A 19,718-nucleotide genomic window follows, 5' to 3' on the forward strand; every position below is an offset into this window, starting at 1 on the left:
AATTAATGGATACTACCGAAGGAGTGATGATGCAATATGCAAAAAAGAAGAGAGTCGTAGAATGACAGAAACAGATAGAGCTTTTGCACATTTTCGTTAGTCCATAAACAAGATCTATGCATCTCGATCGACAAATAGATATCACAATGGAGCCTATCCATTTTGGAACTCTCTCCTCCACCGGAATTTACTTTCAAGATGTAACAAGGAATTGACGAGTCACAAGCTATCATGAGCTTGACCTAGTTTCATTGACGTTAAATTTTAAATGATCAAATTCCAGAATCCAAATTGAGCTTTAGCTTCTCAGAAATCATCCAATCAAATGAGGATAATGAGCAAATGTGTATCTGTTCTAACCATGCCTTGGTTCAGTTGAATTCTCAAGTCATTTGATATTTGATTTGTTCGCAGCATAACCACCAGTAACACTAGCCTTGGCAATTTCGAAGATCAGAATTCTGCAAATGTTCATAATTGTGATTTAATGCCGAACACTTCTTATTTACATTCTGTATACAATCGGTAATATGCCTTATTCTACAATAACGAATCAAACAATATGTTCCATGGTGGAGTATAGAAAATACATGTCAATTTCGATTCGCGGTCATAGCCAGACCTGATGATTTTGTGCTTGCTTTGTTGATTTGGGAAAACCCTTCTTGCCACTTTCTGGAGAACCTGATGGATTCATTCTGATCATGACTGGACAGAGTGTCGGAGGGAAGAGGGGAAATTTGAGCCTTGCATACAGTTATACTAGCTAGAATGAATGTGCAACACGAATCCTGTGAAAGACAACAAAAGGACAAGTTAAAGACGAAAAGAAGCTCTGATAGGAGCCGATATAACTTTTTTTGTTTTCTATTTGCAAGTTGAAAAGTTTCTTGACATTAAATTGGTAAAAATAAAATAGAGTCAAATTTTCAAAAGATGCTAATCAGTTTCTTTCCCACTATGTGAATCAAGCAGGGCTCTGCATAATCTGGTACTCTGAATGCAGTACATCAAATAGAAACACTTACCATTCCTCAGACCTCAGGCCCGTCCTCTGATCTCTATACATGATCAACAACCTGAAGCTCACTGAACCCATCTCTTTTGCTCCGTATTACCCTAGCTTTGTTGCCTCTTATTTCTAGGACCTGATTAACAAGTTTAAGCATCTCATTCTTATCACTCTCAAGAAACCGTCAAAATGTTGACAAAGCCTCGATGATTAGATCATTTAAGATGAAGATTACTGTGCAAATACTGAAGTTGTTGGAACAATATAGGCTTTCAGATATTAATAAGTTATTTCCAAGTGCTTAGAACACTTTGTTGTGAGCCCCTAGGAAACATTGATGTTGGGCTTAACAGTTGGTGGGATAAAATCCAAGTCCAACGATTGAAATACTCTTTCCAGCAGATACAGTCAATACTTTTAAAGCAGAGCGCCTTAGTGTGATTGCACAAGTTCAAATTACCGAAAAGGAAAAGAATTTGCAAATCAGAGGTTCTACCAGGTGAAAATGTAAAAATGACAACAATGATTGTCTTTTTTTCTTTAGCCATTTTGGGTCAGATCTCCGAAGGCGATTGGAAGAGTAAACCAATCACACGTTAAGTAACTACAGCCAGCCAATGACAGAAATAATTCCAAATCTTCTTGTTGTCAAACTCAACACTCAAAACTTTGATCCAACACGGCAGAGTGCAAGTCAGATTTTGCTTGTTCACTGGCATTTTAGGCATGGTAGATAAAACAGTTTACCTCAGGTCTTGAATCGAGAACCCCACTGGACATGCCAACATCAATTCGCCATATGCTGCAGTTGAATTTACTGCAAGGTAAATGACTATTAATAACCTTTAGAAGCTAAATATAGATCTACCTTGCAAAGACAGTAGTCATTGCATGAACCAGGATGACCACATAAGTATTCTATATCATCAATTTCAGGAAATAAAGTATCATCGGGGATAATAAGGACCTATACCAGTTTGCTCCCATTGGTTGAGGAGTGTGTCCAACCACCATTCGCCGACCACCTACAGCTTGCAGCGTCTCTTCAAGTATTGATTCAATCTGATAAGACAGAGATATTTATTTTCCATTATGTCAGCATTTTATTTTACAATGACATCATGATTAAGATTTCACTGGCTACGAAATATTCAAAAGTTTGATGCTGCAATAGGTCATTTAAGGTAGCAAAGCTCTAACTTTGAACACAGTTTGTCAGTAAGAAATATTTAAATTAAAAGAAAAAAGGTCGATAAGAGACTAACAAGTATAAAATTTTGAGACAAAATACATAGATTTCCAGATCCAAGATTTGTCCAGAACCTAGTAATGTATAGCTTTTGGCTAGACAATATAGAAATATAGAGAATGAAAAGTAATGACCTGACTTATCTGATAGTCATATAGATCTGAAATATCTCTGGAGTATAGACGGTTCCAGACAACGCTATCATAGCCTCTTGTTGCTATGAAAGGGGTCTCTAAGTAGCTGTCTGTGTTACCAAGACCTCTCATCCAGTGAGATACTTCTTTATTTATCCTCTCTATGCCATAAGATACTGCAATAGATGACCCCACAGGAATTATATATTTCTCAACCCTAAGAAAAATGCAGAAAATATGCTACCTTGTGACCAAGTTCTTACCATGGTGAGGAAGGAGGCCACCATGACAGAAGACCCAATCATCAATCTTCAGAATAACAGCATGTCGTGCCAACTCAGATGCCAATGGACCCCCTGGTCTTAGCAGGGCTGACCTTGCAATCACACCCTTCTGTCTCTGTCCTAATATTTGGATGATTTAATCATAAGGTAAAGTGGACAATAGCAAACCAGAACCAACAGGATTCACTGTTTCTCAATAACAACCAGCCACAGAGAGGAAAAAGTAGGCTTCATAATACATTCCAGCAGACAATAACTGACACAGAAATCTACTATCATATGGTTTTCCTTTTTAAAATCCATAATATTGCAAAATTCATTAGTTTAAGATTTTTCACAAGCCTGGCAACTTCAGAGTAAGGCTTTGGTATCCCACATAACATCTCCTATACATGGAAGGAAAAAGATCCAGACCAAAGACAATGAGCAGTAAACAGCCAAGCCAACTTAACGTTTTCTATACGTGGAAGGAAAATGGTTCAGTTTCAAGAATAAAACATACCTTTACCAAATTCCATGGACCCCAGTAACTTTGAGACCTCTTCCTCTCGTCTCTCTGCCTTTCTGATACATCAACCCAACTAGCAAAAGCTTCTTCCCAGTTATATTCACATTCTTCCAAGTGCTCCAAAAAGTCTGTGCACTCATCAAATGCCCCAGAATCAACATATCTGAAGTCACCGTCGACATTCATGGTTTCATGATTACCATTGACCTATATCACAAGTTCATCACAAAATGAGAAGTTTAGCAGTGAATGCTCCAAGCAAATTCAGAAGACAAAATATAGAGGAAGCTCATACTAATAAAAGAGAATAACCGCAAGGGCTTCAAGTACACAAGTTTCTAAATGCTGACAAACACCATAAACAAATAACTTGGCTGTATAGTAGCCGATCCATAATAACCTCAAACATTACCATATCAAAATGGAACATTACCATCAGCAGAAAAAAATTTATCCGTGCTTATGGTGGATACAAAAGAAAGAATCTAAACCTGGAAAACTGCTCCACCATCTGCTTTTGCCTGGATGTCCAATGACCTCAACAGAGAAAGAATAGCAATTTCATCTTCACCCCGATCCAGTATATCTCCAAGCTGAACTAATACCTGGTAAAAGATAACAAATTAAATTGACCATTTCAGCAGGTGAGTAATTGATACATTTTGATGACATGTGTTTCCTCATATAAATTAAGTGAGTGTGTGCGTGTAAAGAATGCAGTGCCATACTGTTTCTCCACCAATCCACAAGTCTTGACCATCAGAACTGAGTACACCAGCAATCTCAAGTGCGGATCTTGTTTTGTCGAGATCCCCATGTAGATCACCAACTAAAAGTCCAATTCACAGATAAGAGCAATAAGTAATCAACCAGGGCAATGCGGAATGACCATTCACCCGACAGAAGATGTTCCATCTAATCTAAAGTTGCTTAACAAACTCATAGTAAAAAGCATATTGGCTTCCGGGAAAATACTTATTTAGGCTTGGTCTATGGATCCACTTGTAGACCATGTGCTATACTCACATACTACATACTCATGGTGATGTACGATGATTTAAGAAATCCTCTGGTGAGTGATGTGTGATGATGCCCCAAAAAAAAAAAAAAAAACGTACATGGCGCTTCAAAACAACTAATGGTATACATAATACAATAGGACCGTAGGCCGGGTCTATCAAAGCACTTCATTCCACACTGAAGAACTTTTAGGTTCTCCAGTAATTGGGGTGATTCCATCTGCTTATCATGTTCAATTTTAACTAAAAATAAATTGATCAAATATCAATTCCATGAAATCAAAACATTCGTACACACAGTTGTCAATGGAAAAGCTTAATCATCAGGGTTTGCATGGCTGATTTAAGATATGAAGTGGGAACAATGACGAACGATTCCAAAATGTAACCTATCCGTAGTTAATTAGCCAGGACAAGAATCAGATAATGCGAGCGAACTCTACTGGAATAACCTGATAAATAGCTAAAGAGGGGGAAGAAAACCTGACTGTTGGAATTACAAGGTTAAGTTTGTTTAAGTTCGTAAAATAGAAACTAAAGATAGTTACGGCATCAGTAGGTACAGTTTTTCAATCACTTAAGCTCCAACAGTAGACTACCACATTTGGACTGAAATCGTAAACACACAAGAAAAAAGGAGAAAGAATTCTAGTTCCTACGCAGTAGTAACATAGAAGATTCCATGGCTGAATAAATGCAGATATACATGGTTTGACTTTGAAAGTTGAAGCAAACAGATTGGACTGAAACCAAAATTGTAGGGGTAGCGGTAGTAGTATAGAAATATGTAACTACTACGTGGAAAGCAGAGAGAAGAGGAAAGGAAAGGAGTTTTACCAGCAACAATTCGGCGACCAGGGGCAGAGACAAAAGTGGGGGGCTCCCCATTTACGACAATGGGCTTTATTAAGTTGCTGCAGCCGCCGTAGTTATTATGTGGTGGTGGAGTTGAAGCGGGAGTTGTTCTTGTTGCTGTTGTTGTTGTTTGGTGGCAGGTGGAAGATAAGATGTCGATAAGTTTACGTGGCTGAGATTGTGGTGAAGATAATGAAGAAGAAGAAGAAGAAGAAGAAGCAGATGGCGGTGGTTGGAGTGGGAAGGAACAGTTGAGAGAAACAAAGGAAGCCATTCGTTCAGGGCTGGGGTGCGGGAGACGACTCATTCCTCAATCAGGATTATTCTCTGCTTTTAGGATTTTTGGTTTGTCGTTCTAATTTATTTTTTCTTGGGGGTTTAATAGGTCCATAGGAGTATTATTTTTATTTTTTCCGGTTGTGGTTCAAAGCCCAGTTTGCCAACAAGAAAGACGAGCTACTGGCTGCGTTTGTGGCAGCTTTACATCCGCCTATATGTGTTCAACCTTTTCTTTTCTTTTGTGTATTTTTAAGGCTTGTAAAAATAGGAGCTAATAGGAAACGCTAGATTCTAAAAGCTGAACCGTAGATCTGACGATCATGTCCCTAGTGATTGAATAGGGTCTTTGACAATTCTATATTTGAGTGCTAGGAATTTAGAGCTCTTTCCATGCGTCGTAGGTAATAAGCTACGGGTATAAATGATACATTAAAAAATTAAAAAAAGAAAATCAAAGGCTACGAGTATAAAAGATGCTGCTCTTCCTCTGAGTATTTGAAACAAAAAGGACATTTTCATTTATGTCAAATATGCAAGAGCAGCTTCAGTGACTTTCTTGGGGAAGTTTACAAGCCAGACTCCACTCCGACACAATGTGGGCAAGTGCACTATTAGACCTACTCTCTTTTTTTTTTTTTTGGTTAATCGTGACTTTATCTACAGTATCTTACATTATTCTAATACAAGGGGGAGATTCAACGGGTCCAGGGGAGCCGATAAAGACCCAATCATCATCGAACCAGACGGGTACACTACGCACATGATTAGACCTACTCACACATATGGTTTTAACAAAACCAAAATCACCCTCTGCATACCATAGAAGTTAGGAAATTTAAAGAATATTTCTATACACTGATAGTGTATATATTTTTACAATTAGATACATGACACATAATTTAAATTTGAATTTGAAATCTAAATTTTGCACATTATTGTGCATCCAACCGTAATATTGTATACATTATTGTCAGTGTATATAATATTTACTCAAATTTAAATACTTTTGATGTGTTATGCAATATATATTGGGCAATGGGTATAAAAGGAAAAGGGGAAAAAAAGGCTATGAATATGAATGATGGTAACGGTAAAGAGTAGCATCTCAAGTCAGAAAGATTTACGAGTGATTGTCAATACGAATAACTAGACATGTCAACGTGTTGGATTTTAACCAAATTCAATATACTTAGATACGATTTGGATTTTCAAATTCAAATCCTATTTAGATTCAAACCCTGTAAGGCGATCCATCATGGATCTGAGTAAGGTTTTATTTTCTATGATTCAGACCCAAATTCAAATCTATATCAAATCCTGTTCAGACCCATGCATAAATAATATATATATATATATATTAATAAATTCGTAAAATAGTTTAATATTCTATGTCATTGTAATTGGTACAAATCTTTTTAGGAAAAAGAGAAAAAGTAAAAGCAAATAAATAAAAGATCGAATGTAGATGCTAATAAAGTTTTGAAAATAAATAATTTTTCTTGACAATAGTTTTTTCTTTGAGTTTATAATATTGCATTCAACATTTTAAATGTTAATTATTATTATTTGAAGATAGAAATTGGATGGTATTTATGTTAATCTTGAGCTCTATATATTTTCAAAAATGTTTTTACTCTAGTGTTTCATTATATGTTTAATTAGAAAAACATTCACAGATGCCCATTGGATATCCAAATTCATGAAGGTCGGGATCTAACTAAAATTTAATAGATTTGGACCCTGGAATTAGATTCACTCTTTTAATTCTCTGCCTTTTGGGATTCGTTTAAAAGACGAATTGAATTTGCGGGCTACTGTTTTTCTAAACCTTCTTGTCTTTACTGGACCTCTGATCTGGGCAAGTTCGATAAGATTTTGGATTGTCGTGTCTGTCGGCCCAAATTGTAAGCCTGTCGAAGGTTGCCAGAAAAATCGGTTGTGCCTGGTGGAGTACGCTGTTTATTTCACTGTTTGCCCTCCAACTGAGGTGGATATCACAAAACACCCACTCAAGTTTCAGTGTCAAGATGATAGGCTCATTCTCCCTCACCTGACCATCATATTATCAGACGTCAAATATATTCTAAAAAAGATTGAACGCTAAACGAGTCAAAATACTGCTTAAAGGGCTCTATTCATGAAGCAATTGAAGGCCAAATGAAATTTTCTGTATCCCAAAAGATCACAAAGGGCATATATCCAACGAACTGAAGTGTCTTGTCTAATTTGCCGTGGCATCTTCAGTAGATTATGGCCACTGATTTCTTTTCCTGAGCCAATCTTTCAGGTACATAATTATTAACAAAAGAATAATTCAACTGAACCTTGACTGATGATGCTTCTGTGACAATTTGAACAAGGAATGATGAATTGAAATTGATCTATCTAAAGAAGCAGGAAAAGAAAGGGGCAATGAAGATGGAATCCCTAATTAACCACCACCCTAGCGCTTCTTGGTCTAACAAGATCCCTTATTTGTACATTTGGGGAAAGGCCAGTTGGTACAAATTTTGTGTGAACTTTCTCTTGATTTTGATCATATACCGTGTTAATTAGTGAATTATGGTTAATTATATTTTATATTTGGTGCTGTGTGCGGGAAATTGGGGTGAAAAAGAACTTAAAGGAGTTTCTGGAAAAAAATATGTATATTTTCTACAAAGTATGGGCGCATAGAATTTCAAAAGATGCGGGGCTTGAGATCAATTCCAGCAATAAAAGGGGACTGGATGACCGACTTTCTAATCGTAGAATTCCTTTCCATTAGGAGAATTTTCTGGAAAGTGGAAGAATGATGGTATTAGATAGATTTTTCTTGGAGACTGAGGAGTCTATTCTTCCTCCCTTGCTCTAGCCTTCTAGGCAGGCTCTCTTGCTCTTTCCGGAAAAGTAGATAATATATATTTTTTTTCTTTTCTTTTTGGCTGTGTTCTCTCCATGAGGGGTGGCTAAACCCTTTTCTAGTCAAAGGACAATTGAAAATTTGGTTCTGTGATAATTGTAATGTCAAATTTAATTTTACTATTTCATCTATTCATGGGTATTTATATATTTTCTACATTACATGCGTGATGATTGTTGTGTGTAATTAAATAGGTAGCTAATATTTGACTGTTCACGACAATGTATTGCCAATTTTTTTTTTAATCTATAATAAATTGGCTATTTTGATATTTGTAGTGATTGGCATAATTGGATTTTATGTTAGAAAAATATATGGTCCAATTTAAATGAACCATCGCAATGAGTTTGTTGATTAGAATTGACATCTTTTCTAATTCCTACCGATGTTGAAAGAATTAAATGCTACAATCGTACGTAGGGTAGTTTTTTAATTACATAAGATGGTCATACATTGGCTGTCAAAACAGTAAGGAAAGACAAATTGTCAAAACTTGTCAACAACGATAACGAATTTATTCATAAGTGTTTGAATTATCTTTGCATCAAGAATCAATTGTATGAACCAATTATGATATTATTCCTTTGGTTAGTGTTTTATTATTAATTATTGATTAAATTTTGTATGTTTTCCTGTATCAGAATTAATTAATCATCTAAAATCGTATATTTAATTCTTTATTTTGAAATTAAATAAATCAGCCCAATCTTTGTGAATACGACGACTTATTCACCACTATACTTTAAATTCATATTAAGAAATATGTATTTTATTTTTGATGGATTGACGACACAGAAATAAAAAGTTTTCCTCCTATTTATTTTGTTCTCTTGAGGAGAAAGAACTCGGCAAGCAATTCTTTAACAGAAAATGATTATGTTTTTTTTTTTTTTGTGAACATATTTTTTTATCTTATATATATCAAATTGTAACCGTACTTTTTTTTTTTTAAAAAAAATCCTAGAAAATTACAATCCAAACAAAATCATTAATTTGTAGATCAAGAGAGAGAGAGAGCGCCATGGCAGTCCAGGCTCCTTGTTCCGTACTAGAGGCCACATAAAATTAAACACCATCATAATTGCCCAAAAGCTGTTCAATGCATGTAGCCCTGATGAATCTAATTTCTCGAAATGACAAACCATTGCGGCATCATTGGATCTTTGAAATACTTTATGATAATAAAAGATTTGAAGTATCCACCTTTAACTAAATTCCACTAATGCAAGTTGCCCAGAAACCAACTAGTAATAAATATGCTTGTTATTCAAACACGACCGCTAATGCCGACGCCCCACAAACCAAGCACGAATTAATATATGATGATCAGTATGAACATATCGTATAGCCATTCATACATATATACGGGATACCACTCAAATGCATGTCCCCTCATTCAAATTATGTTTCATGAATTCTCCCCAAGATGATGATATTCAAAAATAGTTCTGCTATGTCCTCACCTCCACGATTAAAATGTACTCTTTTTTTTACAAAGAAAAAAGAAGTGAAAACGGAAGGAACTCAGGCGTTTGGTCAAGAGCCAGCGAAATGGAAACTTGAAACGGTTCCATTTGTGAAAATTTTGGGATGGTCCTTTGAGTCCACGCTTCAGACTTGATGCATTTGACCATCATACCGTGGAACCCATTCGTATGATCAGCGGTCACATAATGAGGACAAAACACCCGAGAGAGAAAAAAAAAAAAAAAAAAAAAGAGGAAGAAGTCACTTGTGAACTTGTGATGCATGATTCTCTAGTCCTACCTACCTGCTCTCCGTTTCCATCCTCCTCCTCCTCCTAGCTCCAGCCCACATATACATGTATGTATCAGACTGCGTGTATCAGACACCATAAAGCTGCGCATGCATGCGTGTATTCAACAAATCTTCGCAGAACCAGAGCTATACGAGGACTAGGATACATTTCTCTCTTCTTTGATTACTTGTTTTCTTTTTGATTCGTAATCATTTTCATTGATTTATTTATTAATTTAGGAACGAATGACATAATTTAACAGTGAAGTCAAACAAAGAAGCTAGTGGGCAGCACCGTGTTGTGGAAGGACTAGGAAAAAATGGGCATTGGTATTTGTTTTTTGTTTTGGGAAAGGAGGGGGAGGGTTTGGTTGTAGCTAGCAGCCTAGCATACAATGATACCAAGTAACACAGTAGAATCATGTGAATTACTTACAAGAAGACAGCAGAATCCGCAGGCACGAAGTAGTTGATGAAGCAGAGGTTTGTGCTTCATCTTCTCCCAACAACATATAGTAATAGAGGGCAGGGCCTTGGGGAAGAGGCCGGGGACTCCCATGGCCAAGCGCCTGATCCGGGTCTTGAGCAAGCTGTATTATCTGTGCTGGGACAACTTGGTCTGCACCATCGCTTCATGTGTCGGCATGGGGTCCAATATCCTGTTACTTAATTCACCTGCTGATATACAATACACTACTCCCTCCTTCATATACTACTACCAGGGGCGAGTGTCTGCGTATGGCGTGGGTATTTGATGCCTGTGATTAAGGAGAATTTTTATTGGATAAATAATTATATATTCTGGAAAGAAATAGTCATCAAATATGATAAAACTAATAATAATACATTTTAATGACAACATACACTTGTACACTTTTTTTATCAATGCTTTTACAATTTTATCATTTCCAAAAGACTTCTGCAGATGTCAGTTGAAAATCAAAAGTCACACTTCAATTAAATGTTTGTATAACACCATTTCAGTAATTACACCAACACATAAGTTTATATGAGTTGTACTCGTTGCAAAATAATTCCATATTTCAGACATACCCAAACGTCTCCATAAATCAAAACTTTAAATGTACCGAAATGAGGGTATTTCGATAAATATACCTAAACACATGCTCCCGCCAATTGTATCAAAAGCTTTAAAAATATTACACAATATTTCATATTCCCAAAAAATTTCTATCCATGCTGTTGAAATTTGAACCCCACTTTGATCGCAACTCATTCTTATATGATATACGGACTTCAATTCAATATTAAGGAGTTGTTTGGATTGCAAGTTTTGCCAAAAAAAATTCTTTTAACACATTTTTTATTATTTTTTTTCGCTTCACATATAATCACACCATTACAATATAAATTTTTTTTTGACAAAAACTCTAAAAACCTGCAATCTAAAGGAGCTTATATTGTATAGAGTACAAGATTACAATTGAATCCCATAATATTATAATATGGTCAATATAAAATTATAAATGTAGGAAATTCATATCTAACCAATATTACGGATGACTGCACATACCCCACGAGAGTACATTCATACTCATGTCATTCTGGGTTTTGTGTAAATTTATACCCTGCTAAATGGGTTCTGACCCACCCGGTCCCTTGGAAGTCCTAATCTGGAATCATTCTTGCTAGAGTAGATTCGTACTTTTAGGATAAAAAATGGTGAATTAGAAAAGTAAACTTACCATCAAGTTACAAGTTCTCAGGCCGAAAAGAGAAAAGGAATACTGTCACTAGAATAGAACGGTGACGTAATTTTTCATCCCTCGTCCTTCTTTAGTGTTTGCTATGCATGTACTGTGCACTCATGGGAAAAGAGGAGCCTGAACGGTGACCTTTATAGTTAACTTTTGTAAAATGCTAAATATACCAAATGCATGTACAGTCTACTTTTTTTTTTTTTTTTTTTAAACCACCCAGCTTTAGCTCAGTGGCCACCACCTCTCCTCTCCTGGTAAGATGGGAGGTCAGGATTTCAACCCTTGTCTCCCACCAAATTGTCTGTCCCTCATGGACAACTCTGTTGGTCTCAGCAAGTCTCCTTAGAAGCTGGTGTCCAGTGTCCGCAAGGATCCGAGTCCTGTGATTATCGTGTTCGGGGAATGGGGCATCTCCTTCTGGTCGGAGTGGGTTTAGTCGGGCCCTGTAAAGATTGACTCAAACACCCACTCCGTCAGAAAAAAAAAATGTACAGTCTACTTTTTGGTAAAGTAAACACAAAAAATGGAGTAAAAAAAAAAAGAGATAATTTTAACTCCTGTCATTCAAGATATGAGACGAAAGCATTTCTCTTCTTAATTTGCAATCCCCATAAATATTTTCTCTGCCTTAATTTGATTTGTTTAAACACACATACTAGACCCTAATCCTCTGCCAAATCATATTCTCTTTTTCTACCGAGAATCTTTACAAGCTTGGCCCAATGAGAAAATCTTGATTTGACTATTGTACCAAATCCAAGGTTGATGATTGTTGTGACTATTTGACCTTTCTGAAAGCCACCTTAAAAAACCAACGTGATCTCTCTCGGGATTGGCTCCACTTTCCTGATACGGTACACCATGGTATTTCTTTAGTATTTTCTGTCTTCTTGATTATACTACCAAAGTAGTAGTATACAGTGCTTTGTTTCTGTTCCTATGCTTTCTCGATGGATCAGTAATCAATGCGTTGGGACTTGGGAGGAGTACGTATGACACTTACAATTCTCGGCGGGCCGTGGAATATCTGTCGAGTAATATTTGATAGATGGATCCCTAGAATTACAAAAAAAAAAAAAAAAAAAAGCTCTTTCTACTGGGGGAAAAAAATAAAGAAATTAAGAAATGCATTTATTTTGGCGAGTTGATTGACAAAGCCTGCCAAAAGAAGGAATGGAATCATTGAAGTTGATTTTTGTTATTATATACAAACTTAGTGGTAATGCCTAGAAACATGAAAAATTCATGTGCGCTAAGAAAAGTACAACATTAATTTTTTTCAAGTTTGATTGGAATTGTATTCTTTAAGTTGGGTTTTAGAGTACTTTGCCCAATAAAAATTTAAAAAGTTGGATTCTGGGACGATTTGTACTTTCTCAGCAACTTTGTAAGCAAACATTCAAAAATAAAGGGAATGAGATGGAAGGAATAGCTTGGGTTGTCTATATTGGGTTGGATTTTAATAAGTCTAAATTCGGCTTGAAAAATTAATGAATTTTTTTTTTATTTTTCGAGATTTGGACTTTGGACGTATTATATGAAATTCATATTTGGGTTACATACGAATTAGGATTTCAGACCTAGTATAGGTTGGGCCCAATCTCACAATTAAGATATAATAATATATAATTATATGTTTAACATTTATATTTTATTATAGAGTTATACTAATTTTTTTTGGCATTGTAATATATATAATTACATATTATTTTCACTATAATACATATAATATATATACTTATATACAAAATTATATCGGTCAAACTTTAATCGAATCGAGCCTAAAAGCCCAAGCTCTACTCGGTATGGTTGAACCTAAGGTTTTCTCCCAAAATTTAGGCAATTGATATTCGCGCTCCAACATCAGCTCTTGGTGCTCTGATCTTGTGTTTTATTGAGTGAAATATTGAAGCGTCGACGGATGATTTTGGAGCACAGATATCATGAGCCAAATTTTACGGGTAGATTATGTTGAGTTAAGGTTGTCTTAGTCCCATTGACAGTTGTAAGAACGGGGAAAAATAAAAGAATAGTAAGTTGTTAAGGTCAGAAAAATCCACATTTTGATGGTATTTTCGTCGAAGAATGAGTTGCAAGTTTGCCTATTTGAAGTTGAAGAGGACGCTGTACGAGGGCTTCAGCACAACTAACCATAGTTATTAAACTCGATCCAACTTAATAGTTGGACCGATGCCATGGAATTGGCTCGGTTTGACAATTGGATCAAAGTTGCAGATGACTCGTTTTGAACTGTTTGAGTCGGACAGTCGAATTGGTGATCCACTAAACTAGGTGGTTTTTTATTTTTTTTTTTGAAATTACCTTTTTACCCAATTTTTAAATTTGACCAGCCACACCAACATGGGCATTATCATTTTTTTTACCATTAGATGAGAAAAATTAAAAAGAAATTTGAAAATTATGATTTCTTTTTTTTTTAACACGTAGATTTATCATTTACATTTGTATATAATATTATTATGAATTCATGAACTAAGAAACACGTATGTGCATGACTTGTGTGTATGAACTATGAAATATGAATGAGTTATAACTTGTTAACATTTAAGAATTTTTGTACTTATATTATAATTTTTATTTTTATTTAATTATATTATATATATTTTTATTATATAGTGTAACACCAACAATTCAATCCGTGATCCATCGGTTGAACCACTGACTCATCAATCCGGTCCTTCTGCTGGGTTGGTTTTAATAACTATGTAACTAACCCTAAAATTAGTTACCATTTAATCAGATCAGATTATTGTAGTATATGATTCTGGTATATTGCTGTGACTACCCATTATTATGCAGAGAGGTCAAAGAACTCAGATACGAGCATCTCATTTTCTTCCCACTCGTGTCACGTAGGACATTATAATTGTACCGGTGCTTCAGTAGTAAGTATGACTTGGGGAAGAAAAGCTGAAAAAGTGCCAAAAATCTTGAAATGCAAGGAGCAGGCCCCAACTCTCCCCTAGGTATATAAAACCATGGCAGATGAATTTCACCTTTTGGGCAGAGTTGTTGGATTGGATGGGCCAGGAACTGAGAGGATAAAATAAGATTGCAGTAGCATAGCAGCATGCGAAAAAGAAGAAAGAAGAGGAAGAAGCTAGTGGTTGCAGGAATAAAGAAACTGGCATGACTAAATTGCCCTAGGATTCGGGTTTCCTTGTGGAGAAAGCGGCCAAAATCTGTAGATACGAATGGGGATTGAATGAGTTGATGTTACAGAGGTTGTAAGGGCAATCATGTCATTTGAACAGTGTCCCAAACATAAAATACCATGGCAAAGGGGGCTCCTTCGATTTCCGTGAATATACTTTGTAAGTACTTTACTTAGAGGGAGACGCTCGTCTGGTACTCCGTGCCAGTCCATGATATTGATGGAGGAGGAGGAGGACTGGAGCAGGAGGAGGAGGAGGAGGAGAAAGAAATTAGCTGCTGACCTGACACCCCTTGTCCTCTTGTGCAAAAGACTTTTATACTCTCATGAATGAATGGAGCCTCCACTCCAGCTTCGTGGGTGGGTGGTGACTGGTGAGTCCCGGGCGTCAGCTGAGCTATCGTATGGGTATGGTTCAAGTGCCGAGGCGTCCCTCCGAGTCAGAGATAAAAGAGGAATATAATGACCTGACCGGACCGGACGGGGCACGTTTTACGTTCTTTGTCTCTACGTTTACAAAATCAACCATCCCTGAATTATTGTTGTTGCTCCATTCTCAGTCAGCTGGTGTACTCTGTTGGAGTCACGACGACGGATTACACCTGTGCATCTATCAAATCGCTTTGTAAATTGATTAGAGTTTCATTACGGACAACCCCACAAAAAATAAAGAACAAAGATTTCTTGGTCATCTGCAGTAAGAGCCTAGCTATACTAGTTCCCTATATTTTGCTTTTCGTCGAGCAAAAGCGACATCACGATACGTTATCCAGTGGTGGTGTTCTTCAGATTGGATCAATCTCAGCTTGAGTTCGAGTGAGTTCCTAAAACCAGTCAAAAATTCATTCGCTAATTATGTTTCCTATTTTCTTCTCTCTTGAAATTTGGTAGGAATTGGAGGGCTGGGCAGATCAACTATCTGCTCAGTCATTCACATTGGCAGAACAAAGGGAGCTATTTTTGTTTCACCCTATCTATGGTCACACTTTTTTGCCTTTGGTTATTTCTTTACACAAACAAACAGTTGGCCCAAAAATTTTCACGAATTTAGGGGCTTTCCTTCGAAACATGCACATTCAATTAAAGTGGTTTCGGAATTATACCCAACGACTTCCTTGCAATGATTCTGCTCCAGTTTGATGTCACCTGCAAAATAACCTAATCCCACTATACTGAAAATCGGCCAACAAAGCAATCGACTCAATTTTGTAATTCCGTTCTTCTTGTACCCCAAATAATTGTTTCTTAGGTTTGTGAATCCATAGTTGTCTTCTTGATTCTATATTTATATCGTTTGAGATTTTAAAGATTTGAAGGGAAAAAAAAATCTGTACAAATCAGAGGGAAGAAATACTTAAAATATGGGGACATAGAATAACGATAAACATAGAAAAAATTACTTGGTGGTTATGAGCTGTATGTGATTTTGAAAGCTATGGCATCTATAACATTCTTTGTTTTTTCTATATAAAAAAATATGAAGTTACGATGATGTCTGTGACATTCCTATTTTCCATCCTGAAAACATGAATAGCATCATTTATGTTACTTTTGTTAGTATAAAGTAAATAATCACCGAGCCAATCAGTGGCCACCAAGAGGGACTTTAATCCCTTTTTGAACCGTAGGCGTGGATTCAAATCACATCTGCAGTAAAAAAAAATAATAATAAAACTAAGGCTGGTGTTATACTAGCACTTTTTTAGTTTAGTTAGGTTTGCATACCTACAACGCTCTTTAGACTCCCTTTCTCTTGTAGATTAGGATAGAATATGTTACACAATTATTATCGTTGTTGAAAAAAAAATGTTAGCATAAAGTAATTGAACCATTATTATTTTCCCAAATGGATGAGCCGGTTAACGTTTCCTGCACATGGAACCAAAACTTATTCATCGGTATCTTTTCATTTGTACTAAGCAACGTAAGAAAGGAACAAACAGAAAATGACAAATTAAGGAAAAAAAAAAAAAGGAAGAGGAAAGAAAACCTTAAGAGAAGTCTTGCCACTTTAGCAGGATGATAATTTTTCAAGAAATTTTTTGGTAATTAGCGCTTGTTTCAGGTTCCAATCTAGCAATAATTAGTTGTATTCAAGAGAACCATAATAGACCCGTTAAGGGTTTAACAAGAAAACGTTTTCCACAGACACCTTAGAATCAGGAAACTAATAGTACTAATTGTCGAGCTAGAAAATAGGAGGAGTATCCGGATATTGGTTAAGCTGCTCGCCGGAGATGCGGAGAGGATTTATTTATGTCCGTACCGAGCACCGACAAGGGAGAGAGAGACGAAAAGTAAATGGCTTCTCCCTGTCGCAAATTGGTCGAGAAACGTGGATATGAAAACGTAGCCAGGCCCAGGGCCCTTTCCTTTCTATGTCCATTTTGCCATTATTATGAGATTATTTATGCCTGCTGAATAAAGCAAAAGATTTTACTACTTTTGATTAAACTTGTGTGCATTATATATCTATATATATATCTATGCGCATTTCCCTAGAGTTTGACCAAGCACCAAATGGCCTAATCTTCTATTTTAATTTATACTTCGCCATCATAATTTGATACAATCACCTGAAATTTTAAATACCATACTCGTTGACCCCAAATGTCAAGACAAAAATTACAGTTTAATTGGATTTTTCTTTTTGTCTTCAATTTAATAATCCTTTTCCGCCGGAAAAGCACAGTAGATATTAATTCAATCAAGCAACATCTTACTGCTCAATCTTTCTTTATTTAGCCAGCAATTTGCACAGAAAATATAGTCAGGCATGCCAAATTATATATATATATATATAGAAAGACTAAGTCATCCTTTTATATTTATCCAATTGTAGCAGCATTGAAGTTTGTGATTAGTTTTTTAAAACCTTGATGATGCATCTGCACTCTACCTCCTAGAAGCATGGTTATCCATCTTAGTCGAGTCATAACTAAAACGGAGGCGACTGGTACAATACTGATTCTTAAATCGTCGATAATTTCATATTTTCGATGACTCACTCTAACTTGGTCGATTCAAATCCGTGATGTATGGAATTGGTCAAAATATTCGAATAAATTCGAAGTCGATTCGGATATTTTTTTTTAAATTATGGTTTTTTATGATTTTTTTATTTTTCATAATTTTTTCAGATTTTTTTGAAAATTTTATGTGTTATAATGTGCGCATCACTTGGTATCCAACCGATATACATTTACGAATGTGGAATAGTCGCGATTGCGACCGCAACCTAAGGTTGTATTTGGATTGCATTTTTCATGATTTTTCATGAAAAAATTACTGTAGCGATTTAATGTATTTGAGGGAAAAAGATAATAGAAAAATGTGATCACGAAAAACGACGTAATTTTTTGACGAAAAACAGCAATCTAAACAAGGCCTAAGACTGCGAACCATGCTTAGAAGGACATCATGGAGATTTTCAGCCTTCGGTATAATTAAGATAGATGGCATAAGCACTGTGTGTTTCATGAATGTATATGATTTAAGTATGGATCAGACAAAAAGTTTATGCCAAGACATATGCCAGGAGGTCTTTATTATTATTTATTAAAGCTTCAGTGACACAAAATGAACATCACTCGAATAATTCTAAAGCACGTCCATTGAGCTTAACTCAATGAAGCTTGTGACACAATGATACGATGCATCCTTTTTTTCCTCAATTATACACGACAGAAGGAACTAAATTAGTAGCAAAATACTTCAATATTTTCCCATATCAAATATTGTCCATTGTTCCATAATTATTTTTCCTTTTTTTAACTTTTTATAGGTATGAATTATTTGGTCAATTTTTCCATGATTCGTTGGAATTAAAAGAAGAAAAATCAATCACTAGTTATACCAAATGAACTCGTCTAGTGTAGATTTTCTACAACCTCCTGTCCCCCCTCCCCACCCCCCAACCTGTGTATGCGCGTGCCTCTGTAAGAGAAAAATTATGTGGTATTTGGATTGTAGTTTTCTACTAAAAAATTTTATGTTTTTTATAAATACATTTTTCAATCATCTTTTTATTTACATATATCAAATCGCTACAATATATTTTTTCTACAAAAACTTCAAAAATTGTAATTCAAACAGAAATTCTTTTCTGAAGTCTAGCGTACTTTAATTATTCAAACACGCTTGTTTCTGGACTTAAATTAAGGTTTACAATCAAACCCGTCTTCTAGGAAAGGGAATCAACAAATTAAAATCCATGACGTCTATAAGCTAGGGAAGCAACAAATTAAAATAAATTACGTCTATGTAATAGTAGGATTTTTTTTAACGGATGTCCAATAAACACTTGTCAATACATCTAAATTATATCTAAACTTACTTACCATGCGAATATACACAATCACAATTTATTGCAACCCTTGGATTTAGATTTTTTCCAAATTAACTATGATTTTTTAGAAACTAACACTTGACATCTTTCACAACAAGTGCTCATTGGATACCTATAAGCCAAAACTGTACTATATTATGGGTCTCTCTAACAGGTATTCATTGGACACGCGTTAAGATATATTTTAAGTGTCATAATTTTTTAAAATGTAAGATTAGTTAAGGAAGGTAAATATATGCAAGGGAGGGTAGGTAAGACTAAATAAAGAATGCATATAAATTTAAAAGAAGGTAATAATTGAAATATATATATTTATATATATATATTAGAAAAAGCCTTCTAATATTAGGGATTTCAAGGTATGGGAAATGGAAATTGCTGTCTGTTGGCATGCTGCTACTTGGTAGAGGCGGGTTTAGAAAGCAGAAACCTTGCGCAACTTTCTTTGACATTAATGGCTTGGAACTTGAAGCA

The 19,718-nt window shown here is 35.6% G+C and overlaps 1 protein-coding gene across 1 annotated transcript; it reads right to left on the reverse strand.

Annotated features, from left to right (window-relative positions):
* Positions 1 to 459: 459 nt before the first annotated feature.
* On the reverse strand, positions 460 to 5,424 carry LOC140004187 (shewanella-like protein phosphatase 1). The gene is made up of 10 exons (XM_072079903.1): positions 5,044 to 5,424; positions 3,916 to 4,016; positions 3,679 to 3,792; positions 3,182 to 3,394; positions 2,659 to 2,794; positions 2,396 to 2,571; positions 1,986 to 2,074; positions 1,760 to 1,829; positions 1,029 to 1,148; positions 460 to 791 (listed from the first exon to the last, which is right to left on the reverse strand). The coding sequence occupies exons 1-9, from the start codon at positions 5,366 to 5,368 to the stop codon at positions 1,062 to 1,064; spliced, it is 1,311 nt and encodes a 436-aa protein (XP_071936004.1). The 5' UTR covers positions 5,369 to 5,424; the 3' UTR covers positions 460 to 791; positions 1,029 to 1,061.
* Positions 5,425 to 19,718: the final 14,294 nt, after the last annotated feature.

The sequence above is a fragment of the Coffea arabica genome, chromosome 1c (genome assembly GCF_036785885.1).
Source record: "Coffea arabica cultivar ET-39 chromosome 1c, Coffea Arabica ET-39 HiFi, whole genome shotgun sequence".
Lineage (NCBI taxonomy): Eukaryota > Viridiplantae > Streptophyta > Magnoliopsida > Gentianales > Rubiaceae > Coffea > Coffea arabica.

Excerpts from the sequence above, each read along its gene's own strand:
- LOC140004187 (XM_072079903.1), bottom strand. The coding sequence starts at position 5,368 with ATGAGTCGTCTCCCGCACCCCAGCCCTGAACGAATGGCTTCCTTTGTT. Across the intron at positions 4,017-5,043 it reads TGGTCGCCGAATTGTTGCTG|TTGGTGATCTACATGGGGAT; the intron begins GTAAAACTCCTT and ends TTGGACTTTTAG. Across the intron at positions 2,075-2,395 it reads ATGACTATCAGATAAGTCAG|ATTGAATCAATACTTGAAGA; the intron begins GTCATTACTTTT and ends CTGTCTTATCAG.